This window comes from Erpetoichthys calabaricus, chromosome 9, assembly GCF_900747795.2.
Source record: "Erpetoichthys calabaricus chromosome 9, fErpCal1.3, whole genome shotgun sequence".
Classification (NCBI taxonomy): domain Eukaryota; kingdom Metazoa; phylum Chordata; class Cladistia; order Polypteriformes; family Polypteridae; genus Erpetoichthys; species Erpetoichthys calabaricus.
Window position 1 is genome coordinate 134,323,363 of NC_041402.2, and position 18,247 is coordinate 134,341,609.

Below are 18,247 nucleotides of genomic sequence, written 5' to 3' on the forward strand. Positions count from 1 at the left end.
CCAAACTATGCGACTCTTCAATTCCACCCGGGGGGGGTAAATGTTAACATTATTCAAAGTTATTGTCTATTTTTACCTGCATTTTTATTACTCTTTAATTTAATATTGTTTTTTGTATCAGTATGCTGCTGCTGGAGTATGTGAATTTCCCCTTGGGATTAATAAAGTATCTATCTATCTATCTATCTATCTATCTATCTATCTATCTATCTATCTATCTATCTATCTATCTATCTATCTATCTATCTATCTATCTATCTATCTATCTATCTATCTATCTTAATAATACCATGATAATACAGAAAACCATGATAATTTTGTTCACTATAATTGTAATATGAAATTTTGATATCATCCCATCCCTGGTAGAGGATTTTCACTATCTTCCTCATAAATTCACACAAATACATAATCTGTGTTAATGTGATTGTGCTTATAAATAAATAAAACTTTATTATTTGTAGTGACCTTTACAGTAAAGGCTCCATAAAAAATAATGCAACAAATTAAGACTCATAAAATTACAAAGTATCAGTAGAAATAGTAAAAATAACAGAAACAGATGAGAATGAAAACAAAATAGAATAAAGCAATACACTTAATTTAAATACAGTAAATTTAAATTGAATATTTAAATTCAGATACAAATTACAATATCATACAATTTTTAGCTGTTGAGTTACAATAATATTTTGTTACATGAATTAGCAATAGGTTTCCCTTAAAATTTAAAAAAGTTCATGTTTGAAAGCATTTTATATGCTCTTACAACTTGCCTGTAAATACAATTTAAAGTGTTTGCACATTTATATGCTTTAACTGTGTCACAGGAAGAATTCAACATTTAAAATGAAGGCAGGACCACAAAGAGTAGATATGGAATCCCAAATAAGATTTTTATTCTTCTTTCTCCAGATGTTCATTTGTTCTTCTTACAAAAGTCTTTGGATTTTGTTTTGAAGCCTTCATTAGGCAGCCTTTTAATTAGTATTTCAAAGGACTGTACATTTTTCTAATATGTCCAAGAATTTCCTTTCTAAATCTTTTCTTCCTCCTTTTTACTTCTTTTTTTGTGAATTGTCAAGGACTGCAATGTGTTTCTTTACCCATTCTTCATGTGGCTTTGTACAGACTTTTTTACCTTTTTTAGTGTAAAATCTGAAAAACACAAAAAAATGCTAAGTGGAAGCAAAATCAGGCAAATTGTGTGAAAATGTTATTCTTTTCTAAAAAAACTGAGTTAGGATTATAATGGAATCCAAAAAAACAAATATAATGGAATGAAACTGAAAAATGAAAATGAAACTGTCCTGCGATGATCAAACCAATATGGACTCACATCTGCTGTTCTTAGAGCAAATTCATTTTCTGTTTTCATTACTGGATCCTTACAAAATTCTTCTTAGCATCTCAATGTAAGTAGTCTATTTTTTATTGCATTTTCTTTTTTAATTGTATTATTCTTGACTTCCCAAAATAATGTTAAATAAATAAATATTAAAGAAGCTTATGCCATATTACCCATTTGCCCTTCCATCCATTTTCTGAACTTCTGTATTTCAAATTGGGGCTCACATGGGAGACTATGTCCTATACCCCACTGTTGTGTTCTACTGAGCTGCTCTTCACTCTTTCTGGGCCTCTAATCTCAACATTTTTGCACAGCATCAGATTGCTTTTTCCTTCATGTTTGTTTAAGACAAAAACCTTCATCTGTTATGATCAAATTCCGGAGATTTCGTGTACAACCCTTTTACGAGTTTGTCATGATGTTGCACCCCACAATTTCTATGTTCAAGAAAAAATGCAATGGCTCCTTGGTTTTCATTTTGTAATGCAGGCATTTTAAATCTTACCCTATGATCTTAGTTATTAGTTAGTTAAAATTTACAATATAAACTTTTTAATATTACAGTGCTTTAACTTTTTTGTTGTTAATGACCATAAAATCACATCTATGTCTCAAATAATAAGTGCAACAACATTTCTGTTAATTTTTGATGTATACAAAATTATATTTTTCAGATATACAAATATTTAAATAAATTGCAGGACACAATATACTTACATCACTCCAGCTACAGGACATTTGCTACTTGTTACTTCAAAACGTTCAATTGTTCTTTTAGGTAGTGGTTTGGTTAGGAATGTAAAGCAGCATTCTTTTGGAGTGTGTACTGCTTCACCTGTAAAGAAAGCAGTGAAAAAATCAGATTACTTTATATACTGGAAGTACTTAATATATAAAGCTGAATTTGCATATGTGTGTGTGTATGTATGTCCGATATGCAAATCCATCCTGTTGAATCTATGTCAACTGGAATTTCAATAAAAAGTTGTTTGCTGATGAATGTAAAACAACATTCTGTAGCAATTTGTGATGACTCACCTGGAAAAAAGCAGTGAAAACATTTACTTTATATGTGTACCTAAAATAGAAAAAAGAGTGTGCGTTTGGGTTTGTGTGTGTGTTTGTCTGGTATGCAAATCCACACAGTTAAACCTACATCAGCCAGATTTTGCATTTGTACTGGGGAGACCATAGGCCTTTTGGTACCCCAAACCTTATCAGCACCAGATACCTCAGGGAGATAATAATAAATAAAGTACTGATTAATACATGCCAAAATACTACATAGTATATCAAATAATTAAATTATAATTAATAATGCTAGGTACTTGTTTTTGCTGTTCAGTTCCTTGAACATGTACAAACTTCAGATTACACTGCACATGTGTGAGAGACTGGACTTTCATCAATATAATGTATACTGTAAATGTGCAATCAAATTTGAATGATATGTATATTTAAATATAATAATGAACGATAATTAAGGCCATTAAGAATTTCAACTCTTTTGCTTAGGTTTGTATATCAACAATCCTTATGTGCCATTTCACTGACCTGTTATATGTATAGTAAAAAAATGAATCAAATTTTAGATGATTGCAGAAATACACGTTTGATCTGCTTTTATCCTTCCTCCTTTCTTAGTAAGACCCATTACAAAATGCAGTTAAGAAAAAGAATAAAAAACTCAAATAAACTAAACCCCGGCTCAGTTTTAAATTAATACTAATAACAATTGACACTGAGTCATAGCTCAAGTACACAACACAGAGCAAATTATGAATAAGCCACATGGTGATATAACACTAAAACAAATCCAAAAAGACTTACTGGCTTTGCTTTCCTGTGCTATGCAGAGAAGTGCAATGACAATGGTGAACACAAAGATTTTCATTATCAGAACTTCAAACGTGAGGAGATCCTTCTTGATGCTGTTAACTGTTTTCTGTCTCAAGTATGAGCATGGCCACAATTTAAGAACATAAGTCGGACCTCCCACATTTTGCCTAAAGAATATTCTTAGAATAAAACTTTCAAGGAATGATAGCACTCGGAGAGGAAGTAGAAAGGAAATGTTACAGATTTCCCCTGTAGTTACACTTCTGCTGTATTTTCTTGAAATGGGATTCACCAAAAACATAAATGAATGGAAATGGTTAGTTATCATAAACTTTATATATACTATTCAATGTATATATTTTTTCTAACAATAAGAGAGACTATTTTGTTACATTTTAGTATTTTAATTTACATTATAAAACTGACTGTTTGAGTTGGGTTACCAATAGTAGAGTAGTAGGCATGGCCCAGGACAGAGGTAGGGGCCATCATAGGCTGTGCATAAGAGGGACTCACTCTGGTAAATGAATGGGGATTAGCAGAAACCCATCAGGTAGCAGTGAGAATTGAATAAGGAAGGTATTGTGGTGGACTCACAGGGAATTAAGTGAGTTCTGATAGGGTGGACTTTTCAGTATATTACATGCTGTAGGGCAGGTTGTCTTGTTTTGAAATGAGCAGTGGCTATCAGAAGTACAAATACGCCTGGAACACCTAGATGACACTGTTTTCAGATGCCGTGAGGACTTTTTAGCTTTTACATATACTGTATATATATATATATATTGTGACGGATGGCCGGGGCCCATGCCTGGCCGGGATGCCCCTTCACCACATCTGCCAGGGGGACAAGGGTAGGAAGCTCAGGACACTAGATGGCAGCCTCTCTGGGTTGCAGCGGTGCCTCGGACTCTCCCAGGGCTTCATGGGGGTTGGAGTTCTGTGCAGCTCTGTGGGGTTCCGCAGGTGACGCCAGGGGATGCTGCAACAGGAGTAGCTGGCCCCTTTTGGGCACTGGTTTCGCCTTACCTGGAAGTGCAGCCAGATGTCGGCAATCAACCACCTGGAGCACTTCCGGGTGCCTGATAAAAGGGAGCCAGTGACCACCACACAGCGGCCAGAGTCGGGAGGAGGAGGACTAAGCTTGTGGAGGAGTGGTGGTGGAAGAGAGAAATGTGCTTATGTGCTTTGTTACTTGTGTGTGCTTGGGACTGTGTTGTGTCTGTGGGTACGGGGAAGGCATAGCCCACAGACGAAGAGAAATAAAAGTTTATTTATTTTAACACGTGCCTCCCAGGTCCAATCTGTTTCAGGTCGGGTGCTATATAGTGCCTTTCTTACTATATATATATATATATATATGTATATATATATATATATATATATATATATATATATATATATATATATATATATATATATATATATATATATATATATATATATATATACTGCTCAAAAAGATTAAAGGAACACTTTTTAATCAGAGGATACCATCAAGTCAATGAAACTTCTGGGATATTGATCTGGTCAGTTAAGTAGCAGAGGGGGTTGTTAATCAGTTTCAGCTGCTTTGGTGTTAATGAAATTAACAACAGGTGCACTAGAGGGGCAACAATAATAATAATAATTATTTACATTTATATAGTGCTTTTCTCACTACTGAAAGCCATATCCACACAGGGAGGACCCAGGAAGCAAACCCACAATCTCCTTACTGCAAAGCAGCAGCACTAGCACTGTGCCACCTGTATGGATGAGGTGACCCCCAAAACAGGAATGGTTTAACAGGTGGAGGCCACTGACATTTTACCCTCCTCATCTTTTCTGACTGTTTTTTCACTAGTTTTGCATTTGGCTATGGTCAGTGTCACTACTGGTAGCGTGTGGCTATACCTGGACCCTACAGAGGTTGCACAGGTAGTCCAACTTTTCCAGGATGGCACATCAATACGTGCCATTGCCAGAAGGTTTGCTGTGTCTCCCAGCACATCCTCAAGGGCATGGAAGAGATTCCAGGCAGTTACTCTAGAAGGTCCTTAAGCCATCAGCATTACCGGTATCTGCTCCTTTGGGCAAGGAGGAACAGGATGAGAACTGCCAGAGCCCTACAAAATGACCTCCAGCAGGGCACTGGTGTGAATGTCTCTGACCAAACAACCAGAAGCAGACTTCATGAGGGTGGCCTGATGGTCCGACGTCGTCTAGTGGGCCCTGTGCTCACTGTCTACCACCGTGAAGCTTGATTGGCATTTGCCATAGAATACCAGAATTAGCAGGTCCACCACTGGTGCCCTGTGCTTTTCACAGTTGAGAGCAGGCTCAACCTGAGCACATGTGACAGACATGAAAAGGCCTGAAGAAGCAGTGGAGAACATTATGCTGCCTGTAACATCATTCAGCATGACCAGTTTGGTGGTGGGTCAGTGATGATCTGGAGAGGCATATCCATGGAGGGAAGCACAGATCTCTACAGGCTAGACAATGGTACCTTGATTGCCATTAAGTATCAGGATGAAATCCTTGGACCCGTTGTCAGACCCTATGCTGGTGCAGTGGGTCCTGGGTTCTTCGTGGTTCAGGACAATGCCCTGCCTCATGTGACGAGAGTATGCAGCCAGTTCCTGGAGGATGAAGGAATTGATACCATTGACTGGCCCTCATGCTCGCCTGACCTAGAACACCTCTGGAACATTATTTTTCAGTACATTGGATGCCACCATGTTGCACCTAAGACTGTCCAGGAGCTCAGTAATGCCCTGGTCCAGACCTGGGAGAAGATCCCCCAGGACACCATCTGTTGTCTCATTAAGAGCATACCACAACGTTGTCAGGCATGCATACAAGCACGTAGGGGGGCCATACAAACTACTGAGTATGATTTTGAGTTGCTGCAATGAAACTTTGGCAAAATGGACTAGCCTACCGCATCATTGTTTCACATTGATTTTCAGGGTGTCTTTGAATTCAGCCCTCTGATAGGTTGATATTTTTCATTTCCTTCAAATGATGTGGCATCCTTTCATTCCTAATGCATTACCCAGTCCAAATCAGTATAGATATTAAGCAGGATTTTTTTCCCATTGCAATCTGATGTGTTTTCAAAGTGTTCCTTTAATTTTTTTGAGCAGTATATATCACGCTATAGATCTCAATCTGAAGTTAGGAACAATTAACCAGGATTTAACTGCTGTCTTAGGTTTATTTACATAATCTGCCAGCATCCTGGTCAATTCAGCATCAGAAGTTAAGCTGTTGTGGAGCACACTGCAAAAAAGATGGAATGGGCAGAGCTATTGGGCAGACAGAGAAATCACAAGGACCTTAGAAGAGTACTTAACTGTGGTACTGGAGCTATAAATGTGACACTGCATCTTGATAAACTGGGCAAAACCTTCATGATGGGCGTACAGTAGACGTCTGGTTTTCTTTTCTCTTTGACATCATTCTGCTCTATTTCTCTTCATCTCTTCATTAGTGCCAAAATCCATTACTTTTGTTACATTTAATGGAGTGCTTTCTACAAGATGGAGTGATTCATGGCTGTCTACTCTTGATGCAAAAGGCCGACCTACTAAAAGATTTTATTTTAATTCATTGTATTGTTTATATAATCATTTTAACCATTTATTCTAATTGGTTAAAATGAACAAAAATCAATTTGTGATAAAAGTTTTCAAACAAAGAAAATCATAGTTTATACTAGCTCTGCAGTACTGTTACTTTATATTTAAAACTGGAAGTTTCCATGTGGTTATCAGAATTTATATGGAGTGTATCTCCAAGTATTCTATTAAAAATCAATAGGACAGGGGACATTTTTAAGAGCAAGTCAGCTATTTGTGATATGTAGTTAAACTCTTGTTCACATGCAATATTTTTCTTGGTAAGATTTGACAGACTCTTCCTTTTGTTAAAAGGGAGAACTCAGAGCAGGACAGTCTGTGGTTTTGGCTTTCGGCCTGTTTGTTTTGCTAGTGAATTTCACATCAACACTTCCCACTTTACGCAATTACAATTCTGTGACTTCGATTTGCTTTAATCCACATTTACATTTTCAATGGGGAATAAACAGTGCAATAACGTGTACATTGCAATACATTTGTATCAAAATGCTGTATTACTGTATATACTTTATAAGGGGAGATTACAGAGTAGTTTTTCTTCATAATGCAATATAGAAAGGTAAGATTAGTATCTTAAATTTGACTTAATGAATGCCAGTGAAATTTTGGATGATAATTCCATAAATAGGTGTCACAAAGTTTGTCACTGCAGCCTGCTCTCTTAGAGCTATGTAGCGAGGCTTTGGAATAGTGAATATTACAATGTGCACTTTCTGCATGCTGTCAGACTTTTGATTTTCTTTAATAAATTACAGGCACATGAATATACTTGTGAAGTCAGTCAATTTCAGGTAAATTCCTGAAAGGGCAGATCATGTATTCATGCTATTTGTAAAGTTTCACACACTTTGCTGATCTAACAGCTCTGATTTCCAGTACTTATTGATTTATCACCATGTGTCTCTGTGTTTTATTCAAATCCAAATGAGGAAGCTTAATGCTAAAAATGTAAAGGTATACTGTATACTGTAGATAGAACTTTATAAAATCTTATATGCCCCCAGGGGGAATTTTGGCAATACTTTCCTGGACTGACTAGTGAATTCAGAATGTTGGTTTGTGGACTGGGTAGCTTCAATGCTGTTTAAGGGCAGTAAGCAAAATATAATACTGAACAAACCAATATTTGTAATTGGAATATACTACCTTTATTTGTTGGGCAGCTTTGAACGAAATCATTAAAACTTCATTATCAGAGTTAAGATGGTAGAGGAAAAAATAAATAAGGATTGCAAAAGCAATAGAATATCTGAATGTGAGGCATTGCTTTTTAAATTAAATGATTGCACAAGGCTTAGAAAACTGAAATCCTAATAAAAATAAGACACTTTACACAGACTAAATAGATATAAATGAGTGATGAATAACTAAATATACAATATGTTGTGGACAAAAAGAACTCGCACCTGTTTTTTTTTTATTTAGCAGTCTTCTTCATTTTACAGGGCATCAAAATCCTAATATATTGACCCGGTATGTGCTAAAGCAGTGTAAGCTAGCAGTGTAGCAAAGGCAGCTGTATGAGACACCAATAAATACTATGTGGATGTCAGAGCTCTCATCCAAGCCAGTACAAAAAAGATGTTCATATAGGATTGCTGCTTAAAAATATTTGGTCTGGGTGCACTATTAGTTATGGCAACAGATAGTTTGAGAAGTATAAGGTTGTAGAAGGAAGATTTACAGAAGTAAACAGATAGAAAGTCACAAGATTTTTAACTTAAAACTAGTGCTTACTTTTCAGTAATTGTGCCAAAAGAGAATTATATCTGCTGGAAAGAGACAGGGGTGGTGAACTCCAGACCTTGAGTGCCACAATGGCTGCAGGTTTTCATTCTTACCATCTTCTTAATTAGTGACCAGTTTTTGCTGCTGATTACTTCTTTTAATTAACTTGACTCAGCCCCCATAGTTGTTTCTATTTCTTTAATTAGCAGCCAAACAATAATGAGACACAAAACAAGCCACCACATGACCAGCTCCCCTGTGCCCATTACACAATATCTGAAATTAAAGAGAGGTGATGGTCTTGCTAAGGTTGATCTCACATGTCACCAAAACATTTTGACGGTGCTCTTAGAAAGAACAGAAAAGCAACAGTTTTCGAAATGTGTGTTGTGGCAATATGAAAGCAGCAACAAGCCATGGAATTAAATAATGGATTTAATTAACAGCAAGAATTGGCTTCTCATTAAGAAAGTGATTGGAGTGAAACTGGTTGGAGTTTGAAGCCCCAGTTTATCTGGTCATCTGTTAGCTCGTTTCACATCTTATTTCTGCTTGGCTGTCATTTAATGAAGAAAGGAATCAATTCAGAGGGCTGAACTCTTCTAACAGGGCTATTAAAGTGATGGGGAATAAGTTAATTAGCAGTGAAAACTGGTCACTGATTAGGAAAAGGGTTAGAATGAAAACCTGTAGCCACTGTGGCACTCCAGGCCTGGAGTTCGCCACCCCTGATCTAAGAGAAGAAACACTTGTGGCGTAAAGGGTATTATAATGGAGAAAACAGAAGGTAGTGTGACACCTCTAGACACCTTAACATAAAGTGGGGGGGACTACTTCAACTACCGTCAACATGCAGCATCCACCTGAAAATTGTTCCAACAGCCATTTTTTCACCAGTACACTCACCACACATTATTTATTAGGTGCTGAAGAGGTGAGAGAGAAAGTTAGCAAAAGAGAGACAGGGAATGATGAGGAAGCCAGAATGACCAGGCCACCCTACTCTTTATGAAAAATGCCCAGGGATCTTTTATGACTACAGAGTTTCAGGACCTCGGTTTTACATCTCATCAGAAGGACAGCTCCATTTTGACAGCACAGTGTCCCTGTCTCTGCTCTGGGGCATATGGATCTACATTCAGACTACAAGGTAAGGGCCCCCTGCTGGTGTCACAAACACTTATTCCAGCAGCAACTCAAGCTTTTTCCTAGATGATCTCCCATCATAGCTTAGCTTTAGGTGGATTACCTGTTCTGAAGTGCATGTGGTATGGCTGCTAGATCTCTCACTAAAAGGCTAAAACTTAGGAGGTCCCCAGTACATAAGTAAAGTGTAATTTGTACCTAGAAGAACAAAGAATGCTAAGGGAACCATTAGAGAGGCCCATAGTAAAATATTTATTGTAGGGTAAAATAATGATGCACAAATATCAAATGTCCATTTTTCAATCCAAAGTGATGTTTTCAGAAATCAGGTTCCAATCAAGAGGAATATACACTGACAAATGATATTTCCAGACTGACTGAATGGGCAAGGACTAAGGGTAGCTTTGCGTTAAAAGGCAGGTTTAGTATTAGTAGAGAGAGAATGAGAAAAGGTTAAAAGAGCATGAGCAGAGGAGACACAAGATCTGATTAAAAGAAAATGAGGAGGATGGAATAGAAAATGTGGGCCTCAGCGATTGAAACATTTTGAGTCCTGTGTCATCAAAAATCTCACCAAGGGAAATAATGCCACACTCTACACAGCCCAGGAATGAAATACAGTTACCTTCTATAAACACACTGGGCTTATTAAAAATGCACACTTTGAGTGGGAACTACATGTTTATCTACTTTGTGACAAACTGTGACTGTGTTAGAGATTAATAGGTCTAAATTATTGCATTGCTGTTTTCAATTCAAAAAGGTAAAGAGAAGAAAGGGAAGTGGGGTCCTCTACAGAGCCAGAATTGATTTTAATGAACTCTTCCAGAACAGAAGGTAACTTCTGACAAAATAATGGATCATGAAGCAGTGGTGTGTTAAACTACCAATTAGTTGCATGGGATAATAGAGAAGGAATAAAGTTTGAACAAGGCACATTTGAGGTCCATAAAAAATGATGAGGCCAGCCAGGCAGACAGTGATAAGACAAGTGAGAGAGACACAAAACTAAAGTCTAGCCTTGAGTGAGAGTATTGTTGAGTAAAGTAAAATGAGAATTCTGTAGCAGAGGGATTGAGCAACCAAAAGGAGTCAGTCAAGTTGAAGTCAGCTACAAATTCTGCGAAGTGCACGGGTGAAATGAGGGGTATGTCGATGCAGTGAGGAACAGAGTTTATCTAATAATGAATTCATGTAAGAATTGCATCCACACCAAGAATTGGTTCGTAACCTCCAGGGCTTTGAAGTTGGTTATTTATTTACAGAAGAAAAGTAATGACTGGGAGTGTTGTTATCAACTATTTGTATGGTTTGTCCGGCCCTTCCAAACCCGAATGCCAAACTCTGCCAAAGTCATATTCACAAATATCTCTATCTTTCCATAAGTATCTTTCAATCCGACCCTTTTCAAATACATTTCATAACCTTTTAAAATTGTTTTCCCTCATGTGAAGGCTGAATTCTTGCTTTGTTAGATTTTGTATTTTCTCTGTTTTCTTTTTTTGTTTCTCTGGTTTTCTTTCTAAATTAATTTTGAAGTAATTTGTTGTATAATTTCTGCAGATGTTACTTTAATGAAATGAGGGTGCTATGAGGGTTCCGACATCCTATAATAGGAATTATGCTCACAGACTATCACCATGTAGCTTAATTGATATGCAACAATCGGCAGCTCTGCCATTGGCACCCTGTTCTCTTCACAGATGAGAGCAGGTTGACACTGAGTACATGTGACAGACATGAAAGACTCTGGAGGCACTGTGGTGAATGTTATGTAGTCTGCAACATCATCTAGCAATACTGGTTTGGCAATGGGTAAGTGATGGTCTAAGGGAGGCATATCCTTGGAGGGTTACACAGACCTCCACATATGCTAGGCAATAGAACCCTGACTGCTGTTAGGTACCAGGATGAGATCTTCAGAGCCATTGTCAGACCTTTGCTGGTGCAGTGGATGGTTCCTCCTGGTGCAGGACAATACTTGGCCATTTCCCAGACTTGAATCCAACTGAGGACCTCTGGGACGTTATATATGAATGCATTCAACACCACCAAATAGCACCATAGACTGTCCAGGTGTTCACTGATGCCCTGACCCAGGTCTGGGAGGAGATTTCCCAGGACACTATCCATCATCTCGTCAGGAGCATGCCCAGATGCTGTTGAGACTGCATACAAGCATTTGGGAGCCACACACAGTACTGAGGCGCATTATACATTGCTGTGATAAAATTCACAGAAGCTGGATCAACCTTTGATTTACATTTTTTGACTTTGATTTTCAGTGTGATATTGAATTCAGCCTAAATGTGATGTTGGTTTCTATTGACTGTTGTTACATCATTTTGTTCTCAACGAATTACACAGTATTACTCAGTAAAGATTTTCCACTTGAAAATTTCTTTCATCGAAATCCAATGTATGTTTTAAGTGATCCCTTAAATTTTGGTTATCTTTTTTCTCTATGTAAAGTGCTTGAGTGGTGAGAAAAGTGCTATATAAATGTAAAGAATTATTAATTATTATTATTAAAACCCAGAATGTGACAAGACAGGATGTATATTGTCTTCTTTTAGATTTTCCGGTTTTCCTTCTTGACCATATACTGGAATTTGCAGTATTAGTTCTTTTTCAATAAAAGAAATTCTTTGGCTTCTTCAATTCTCAAACACTTTTCCATCAGGCCTTACCATGTTTTCTGAAGATTATGCTTGGAGAGGTGGAGCAAGCTTTGTGAGAGTTGATTATTACTATCAAATATGATTTTCATTATTTGATCACATAATGATTATACTGAATGACTTCTGTCCTTGTTAACTGTTTTTGCGTTTAGCTCTTTTAGAAATCATTTAAATTAAAGTCTCTTGGTCTGTGACCCAGTCCTGCTGCTACTTTAGCACAAGGTTAAGCATTGATAAGAGAGCCAGTATAATCTAGTGTAGCAAAATCCTTACTCCAAGTGTCCTTTTTATCAATAACTAGCAAGGACATGAGAAATTAAATTAATCACACACTTCTGAAATTTTCAAGTTTTTTTGATAAGTGTTACCACCATCTGTAACTCAGCTATCTCTTTCTATGTACTGAGGGGCACCATGTATGTGTCAATAAAAATATTCTTCCCATCTTGAACTAACTTTGTGATTTAACTTTGGCACTGCAATGTCAAAAATAATATACAGTATGAATAACATATGGCAAAGGAGTGGTAATGCCACATGTGGGACTAGAAAAGTTCAAGGGAAAATTAACCAATTGATCTTCAGCAGAATTGTCATATTCAAAGTTTATCTATCCCAAAACATCTACCCACCCAGCAGTACCCTGGGAATTCTATAATAATATAGTGAAATTTTCACGTCTGTGGTGGAATTATCTGAATACCTGATATTAGTGTTTTCCATTAGCACCACAGATATACTCTTATAAAACATTATCTGCATTCTCCCAGTATGTGGACTGTAACACCCGGGGAAATAAGACTATTGATTTACTGTATGCAAACGTTAAAGACGCATACAGCGCCATCCCGCTGCCTGCGCTTGGGAAAGCAGATCATAACCTGGTTCTGCTTCAGCCTTTAGGAGGCCCAGACCCCTCATAGACCCAGTGATCATCAAAGGTGACTGTGTGCAGATGGTGCAGAGCTATAAATATCTGGGAGTGCAGCTGGATGATAAATTAGACTGGACTGCCAATACTGATGCGCTGTGCAACAAAGGACAGAGCCGGTTATACTTCCTTAGAAGGCTGGCTTCCTTCAACATCTGCAATAAGATGCTGCAGATGTTCTATCAAACAGTTGTGGCGAGCGCCCTCTTCTACACAGTGGTGTGCTGGGGAGGCAGCATTAAGAGGAAAGACGCCTCACGCCTGGACAAACTGGTGAGGAAGGCAAGCTCTATTGTTGGCATGGAGCTGGACAGTTTAACGTCTGTGGCAGAGCGAAGGGCGCTCAGCAGGCTCCTATCAATTATGGAGAATCCACTGCATCCACTAAACAGTATCATCTCCAGACAGAAGAGCAGCTTCAGCGACAGACTGCTGTCACTGTCCTGCTCCACTGACAGATTGAGGAGATCGTTCCTCCCCCAAACTATGCAACTCTTTAATTCCACCCGGGGGGGGGTAAATGTTAATATTTAACATTATACATAGTTATTGTCTGTTTTTTCACCTGCATTATTATCATTCTTTAATTTAATATTATTTATTGTATCAGTATGCTGCTGCTGGAGAATGTGAATTTCCCATTGGGATTAATAAAGTATCTATCTATCTATCTATCTATCTATCTATCTATCTATCTATCTATCTATCTATCTATCTATCTATCTATCTATCTATCTATCTATCTATCTATCTATCTATCTATCTATCTATCTATCTATCTATCTATCTATCTATCTATCTATCTATCTATCTTAGGTCCTCATTCAATACCAGAAAGAATAGTTTAGTCAAAGATCAGTAATGGCAAGGGCCACAATAGAATACTAAGACAGAAAAAGCAATGGAAACTGTTTAGTTGCAGCACACTTGAAGACTGCCATAATTAAAACCCAGAAAACAGTATGTAGTAAGCTGTTCTAACGTGTGTGTGTGTGTATGCGTGCGTGCATGTTCGTGTGTGTGTGTGTGTGTGTGTGTGTGTGTGTGCATGGTTGTGTGTGTGTGAGAGGGACAGAGAGAGAGAGAGATATTGAAATAGGGAGTCTTAAGCTTTTATTTAAACGTTAACCATGACAGGGAATTTCTAGTGTTGGTTGATAGTTCAGTTCTTCATTTGTAAGTTGTGTAGAGAAAAAACACGAACAACTGCAGCAGTTTTATTTAATATTGGGAATTATTAGGAGGGTGTTATTGTTTTAATATTATATCACTATGGAGTAAAGACGTTCATTTTTATGATTTTACTTGACAAAATTAAGAGTTAGAGATCCCCTGAAACTTTGGATTTAATAACTGGAGCAAAATCTTAATGCTACATAGTCCTGATTATTTTTTGTGCATCTTGACACAGACCACAGCAAATAGGAGACCACTTATAAACAGTTATAAAATGTTAGAGCAAACCTGGTGATGGCCTTCATGTGTGTATTTCACATTAAAAAGATATACTGTATGTTGTCTGTTATAGTCTCTAAACTATGTGTTTCTTTGGCAATTGACTATTGACAAAAATATTATTCTATTTGTTCTTGAAATTATGAAATCACTGAATTTATCACATATTTCATCAAATCACTATTACAGTTTGAAATATTATGGACAATTTTTATTATCTACTTAATAAATTCACGGAACTAATCAATCTTTGTTAAAGTGACTGTTTATTAAAAGAGAAACTTTATTGTATGCAGTGAACTTTACAGTAAGGGATTCATATAAAACAGAAATACTTCAACAAATTCATAATTATAATATTACAAAGTAGTAATGGTAATAATAACAAGAATGGAAAATAGAATAAAGCAATACATTTAATTAAATTAAGTAAGAGTAAACTGAAAATTAAAAATGAGATACACATTACAATATTATACAGTTTTCAGCTGTTGAATTCCAAATTTAATAAAATATCATCAAAGGTTCTTATACTTTCACATTTAAAGCAATTCATATGCTCTTACACCCTAACTATAAATAGGATTTAAAGTGTCTGCAGTGCACATTTATATGGTATACCTGTGTAACAGAAAGAACTTTGCATTTACATAAATGTAGGACAACAAAGAGTGGATCGCTGATCCCAATGAAGATTCTTATTCTCTTTTTTGCAGATGTTTATTTACTCCCATCACAACAGCCTTTGGATTTTGTTTTGGTGCCTCCATTATGTAGCCTTCTGATTATTTTTTCACAGGATTATACAATTTTGTAAAATATCTGAGTGTTTCCTGTCTAAATCTCCATCTCCCTCTTCTTCTTGTTTTGTGATATATCAAATTCTTCAATGCGTTTCTTTACCCATTCTTCATTTAGTTTTGCACAAACGTTGTGACCCTTTTTAGTGTGAAATCTGAAACACAGAAAAATGTTCAGTAGAAGCAAAACGTATTAAAAATATTTATCATTCAACCATATGGAAAATAGATATAGTGTTATGTTAAAATCCGTAAAACAAATAAAATAGAATAGAAATAATCTTCACATATAGAACAAGCTAGATAATTAATTTTGCTTATAAACCCTCACTGAGAACAGGAATCTTAAGTGAGTGTGTGTAGTTGCACAGATGGGGTCTCATTACTTGAACTGTGAGGACCCACTTTAAAACTTTGCACAGCCTTCCAGTGTATCAGCTGACATTGCAAGACCAACTTCAATGCTACGTTCTCTGGCAATGAAGATCAAATTCAATTCTGTTCAGATTAATTCAATACAGTAGCTTGAATGATTAAAGTGAAATTCAGTTGAACAACACACTCAACACACTCCCCAAAGGCTAGCTATGTAGCCTGTTAACAGTTTGTTTAGTTAATTCCTGAACTCAGAATAAAACTGCTCCATATCATTCTCCCAATGTGCAATATACGTAGACCTTAAGTCAACCAGTGCAATTTGTATATATAACAAGTGCAATTTGTATATTTTGTAAAGTACTTTTATTACTATTGTTTGTTATTATTTTCTCTCTTCTTGTCTTTTTAACTCTTATGCCTCACACTGAGTCGACTGCACCTTCGATTTCGTTGTTCCTTTGTAAAAGTGACAATGACAATAAAGATCTATCTATCTATCTATCTATCTATCTATCTATCTATCTATCTATCTATCTATCTATCTATCTATCTATCTATCTATCTATCTATCTATCTATCTTAAGGCTCCAGTTACCCTATTAATTACATTTCTCATGGAAATTAATATTTCTGTGACCAACCTGATACAAATGCTGCTTTGCCCACATCTGCTGTCACTAGACCCTTTCAAGATAAATTCTTAGCATCTCACTGTTCATAGTCTATTTTTATTTTATTTAGTTTGTCATTTTTCTTAGCTTCTTAAAATAATATAAAATTAATAAATAAGTATATCTTCTAGGAGGTCCAGGTGTCCTAGTGCTCTTTCCATTTGCTTTCACCTCCATTTTCTGAACTTGCTTATTTAAATTATTTTCTATCCTTTGTCCCATTGTTGTGTTATACTGAGATGTTCTTCATTCTTTCTAGGCTCAAAGTTTTTGCAGATAGGCAGATTGCTTTCTACTCCAGGTTTTTTAAGGTAAACACCTCCATCTGTTTATCATCAAATTCCTAAGATTTAACATACAAACAATACAATGCCTGTTGTTTTTAAATGATGCAAGTATTTTAATCATATAATATGATCCATCCTAGTTATTCATGAAGATAACTTTATATTTCTCTCTCTCTTTTGTTATTAGATCATGTATCAATGATCCTAAATAACAACTAAGTCTTAAAATCTATAATAATAAATGCAACAACAATTCCGCCTGATTTACATATCTAATAAATAAAATGTTTCTATTGTACAAATATTGCAATAAATTGCAGAGCAGTAAAATTGCACAACCAATATACTTACATCACTCCAGCTACAGGACATTGGTCACTTGTTACTTCAAAACGTTCAATTGTTCTTTTAGGTAGTGGTTTGGTTAGGAATGTAAAGCAGCATTCTTTTGGAATGTGTACTGATTCATCTGTAAAGAAAGCAGTGAAAAAATCAGATTACTTTATATACTGGAAGTACTTAATATATAAAGCTGAATTTGCATGTGTGTGTGTGTATGTATGTCCGATATGCAAATCCATCCTGTTGAATCTATGTCAACTGGAATTTCAATAATAATTTATTGTAATGGTGGTATAGATTTTTTAATAATATGGTGAAATAAAAGGTAAATTTTAGAATAATATTGAAAGAAATACATTAACAATTTCAGTTCCTCAGCTTTGGTTTCCATGTGAATAATTATTCACTTTTGGTGCACCATTTTACTGACCTATTAACATAAGAAACAGTGTAGTAAAAAAATGAATACATTTTGAGATGATGATTGTGCAGAAATAAACAGTAAATCTGCATTTTTATTTCTCCTTTTTTTGTTAAGACATGTTACAAACTGCAGTTATATCAATAAAATAAAAAGATAAAATGAATTAAACACTGGCTTAGATTTAGATTAATACTACTAACATCTGACGCTGTGCCAGAGCACAAGTCATCGCAAAGCCCAGGCTGACTTACTTGCTTTGATTTCCTGTGCCATGCACAGCAGTGCAATGACAACGGTGAACAGAATGCTTTTCATTTTCAGAACTTCAGCTGTTAGGAGATCCTTGCTGATGGTGTTAGCTGTTTTCTGTCTCAAGTGGGAGCACGGCCACTATTTAAGAGCATAAGAGGGAACTTCCATGTGTTACATAAAGAATATTCTTGGAATAAAGCTTTCAAGGAAAGAAACCAGTTGGAGGGGAAGCAGAAAGGGAAAGTTGTAGCTTTCCAATGTACTCAGAGTTCTTTATTTTCTCTAAACAATTTTCTCTGAAAACAGAAATAAACAAAAATGCTTAGTTAAAATGAA

The 18,247-nt window shown here is 36.2% G+C and overlaps 1 protein-coding gene across 2 annotated transcripts; it reads right to left on the reverse strand.

The window, feature by feature from the left end:
• Nucleotides 1-675: 675 nt before the first annotated feature.
• Nucleotides 676-18,247, reverse strand: LOC114657242 (C-C motif chemokine 3-like). 2 transcript variants are annotated; one of them, XM_051932006.1, is made up of 3 exons: nucleotides 17,911-18,247; nucleotides 2,069-2,186; nucleotides 676-1,158 (listed from the first exon to the last, which is right to left on the reverse strand). In XM_051932006.1, exons 1-3 carry the CDS (start codon nucleotides 17,972-17,974, stop codon nucleotides 1,059-1,061), a joined length of 282 nt encoding a protein of 93 aa, XP_051787966.1. In that variant the 5' UTR covers nucleotides 17,975-18,247; the 3' UTR covers nucleotides 676-1,058. The 2 variants fall into 2 exon arrangements, with proteins under 2 accessions (XP_051787966.1, XP_028664803.1); XM_028808970.2 differs by lacking the exons at nucleotides 676-1,158; nucleotides 2,069-2,186 and adding exons at nucleotides 15,271-15,712; nucleotides 17,245-17,362 and having other exon boundaries at nucleotides 17,911-18,089.

Coding starts and splice junctions, on each gene's coding strand:
- LOC114657242 (XM_028808970.2), bottom strand. CDS start 17,974: ATGAAAAGCATTCTGTTCACCGTTGTCATTGCACTGCTGTGCATGGCA. Junction 17,363..17,910: donor GGCACAGGAAATCAAAGCAA/GTAAGTCAGCCT, acceptor CTTTCTTTACAG/ATGAATCAGTACACATTCCA. Junction 15,713..17,244: donor TGTCCTGTAGCTGGAGTGAT/GTAAGTATATTG, acceptor TCTGTGTTTCAG/ATTTCACACTAAAAAGGGTC.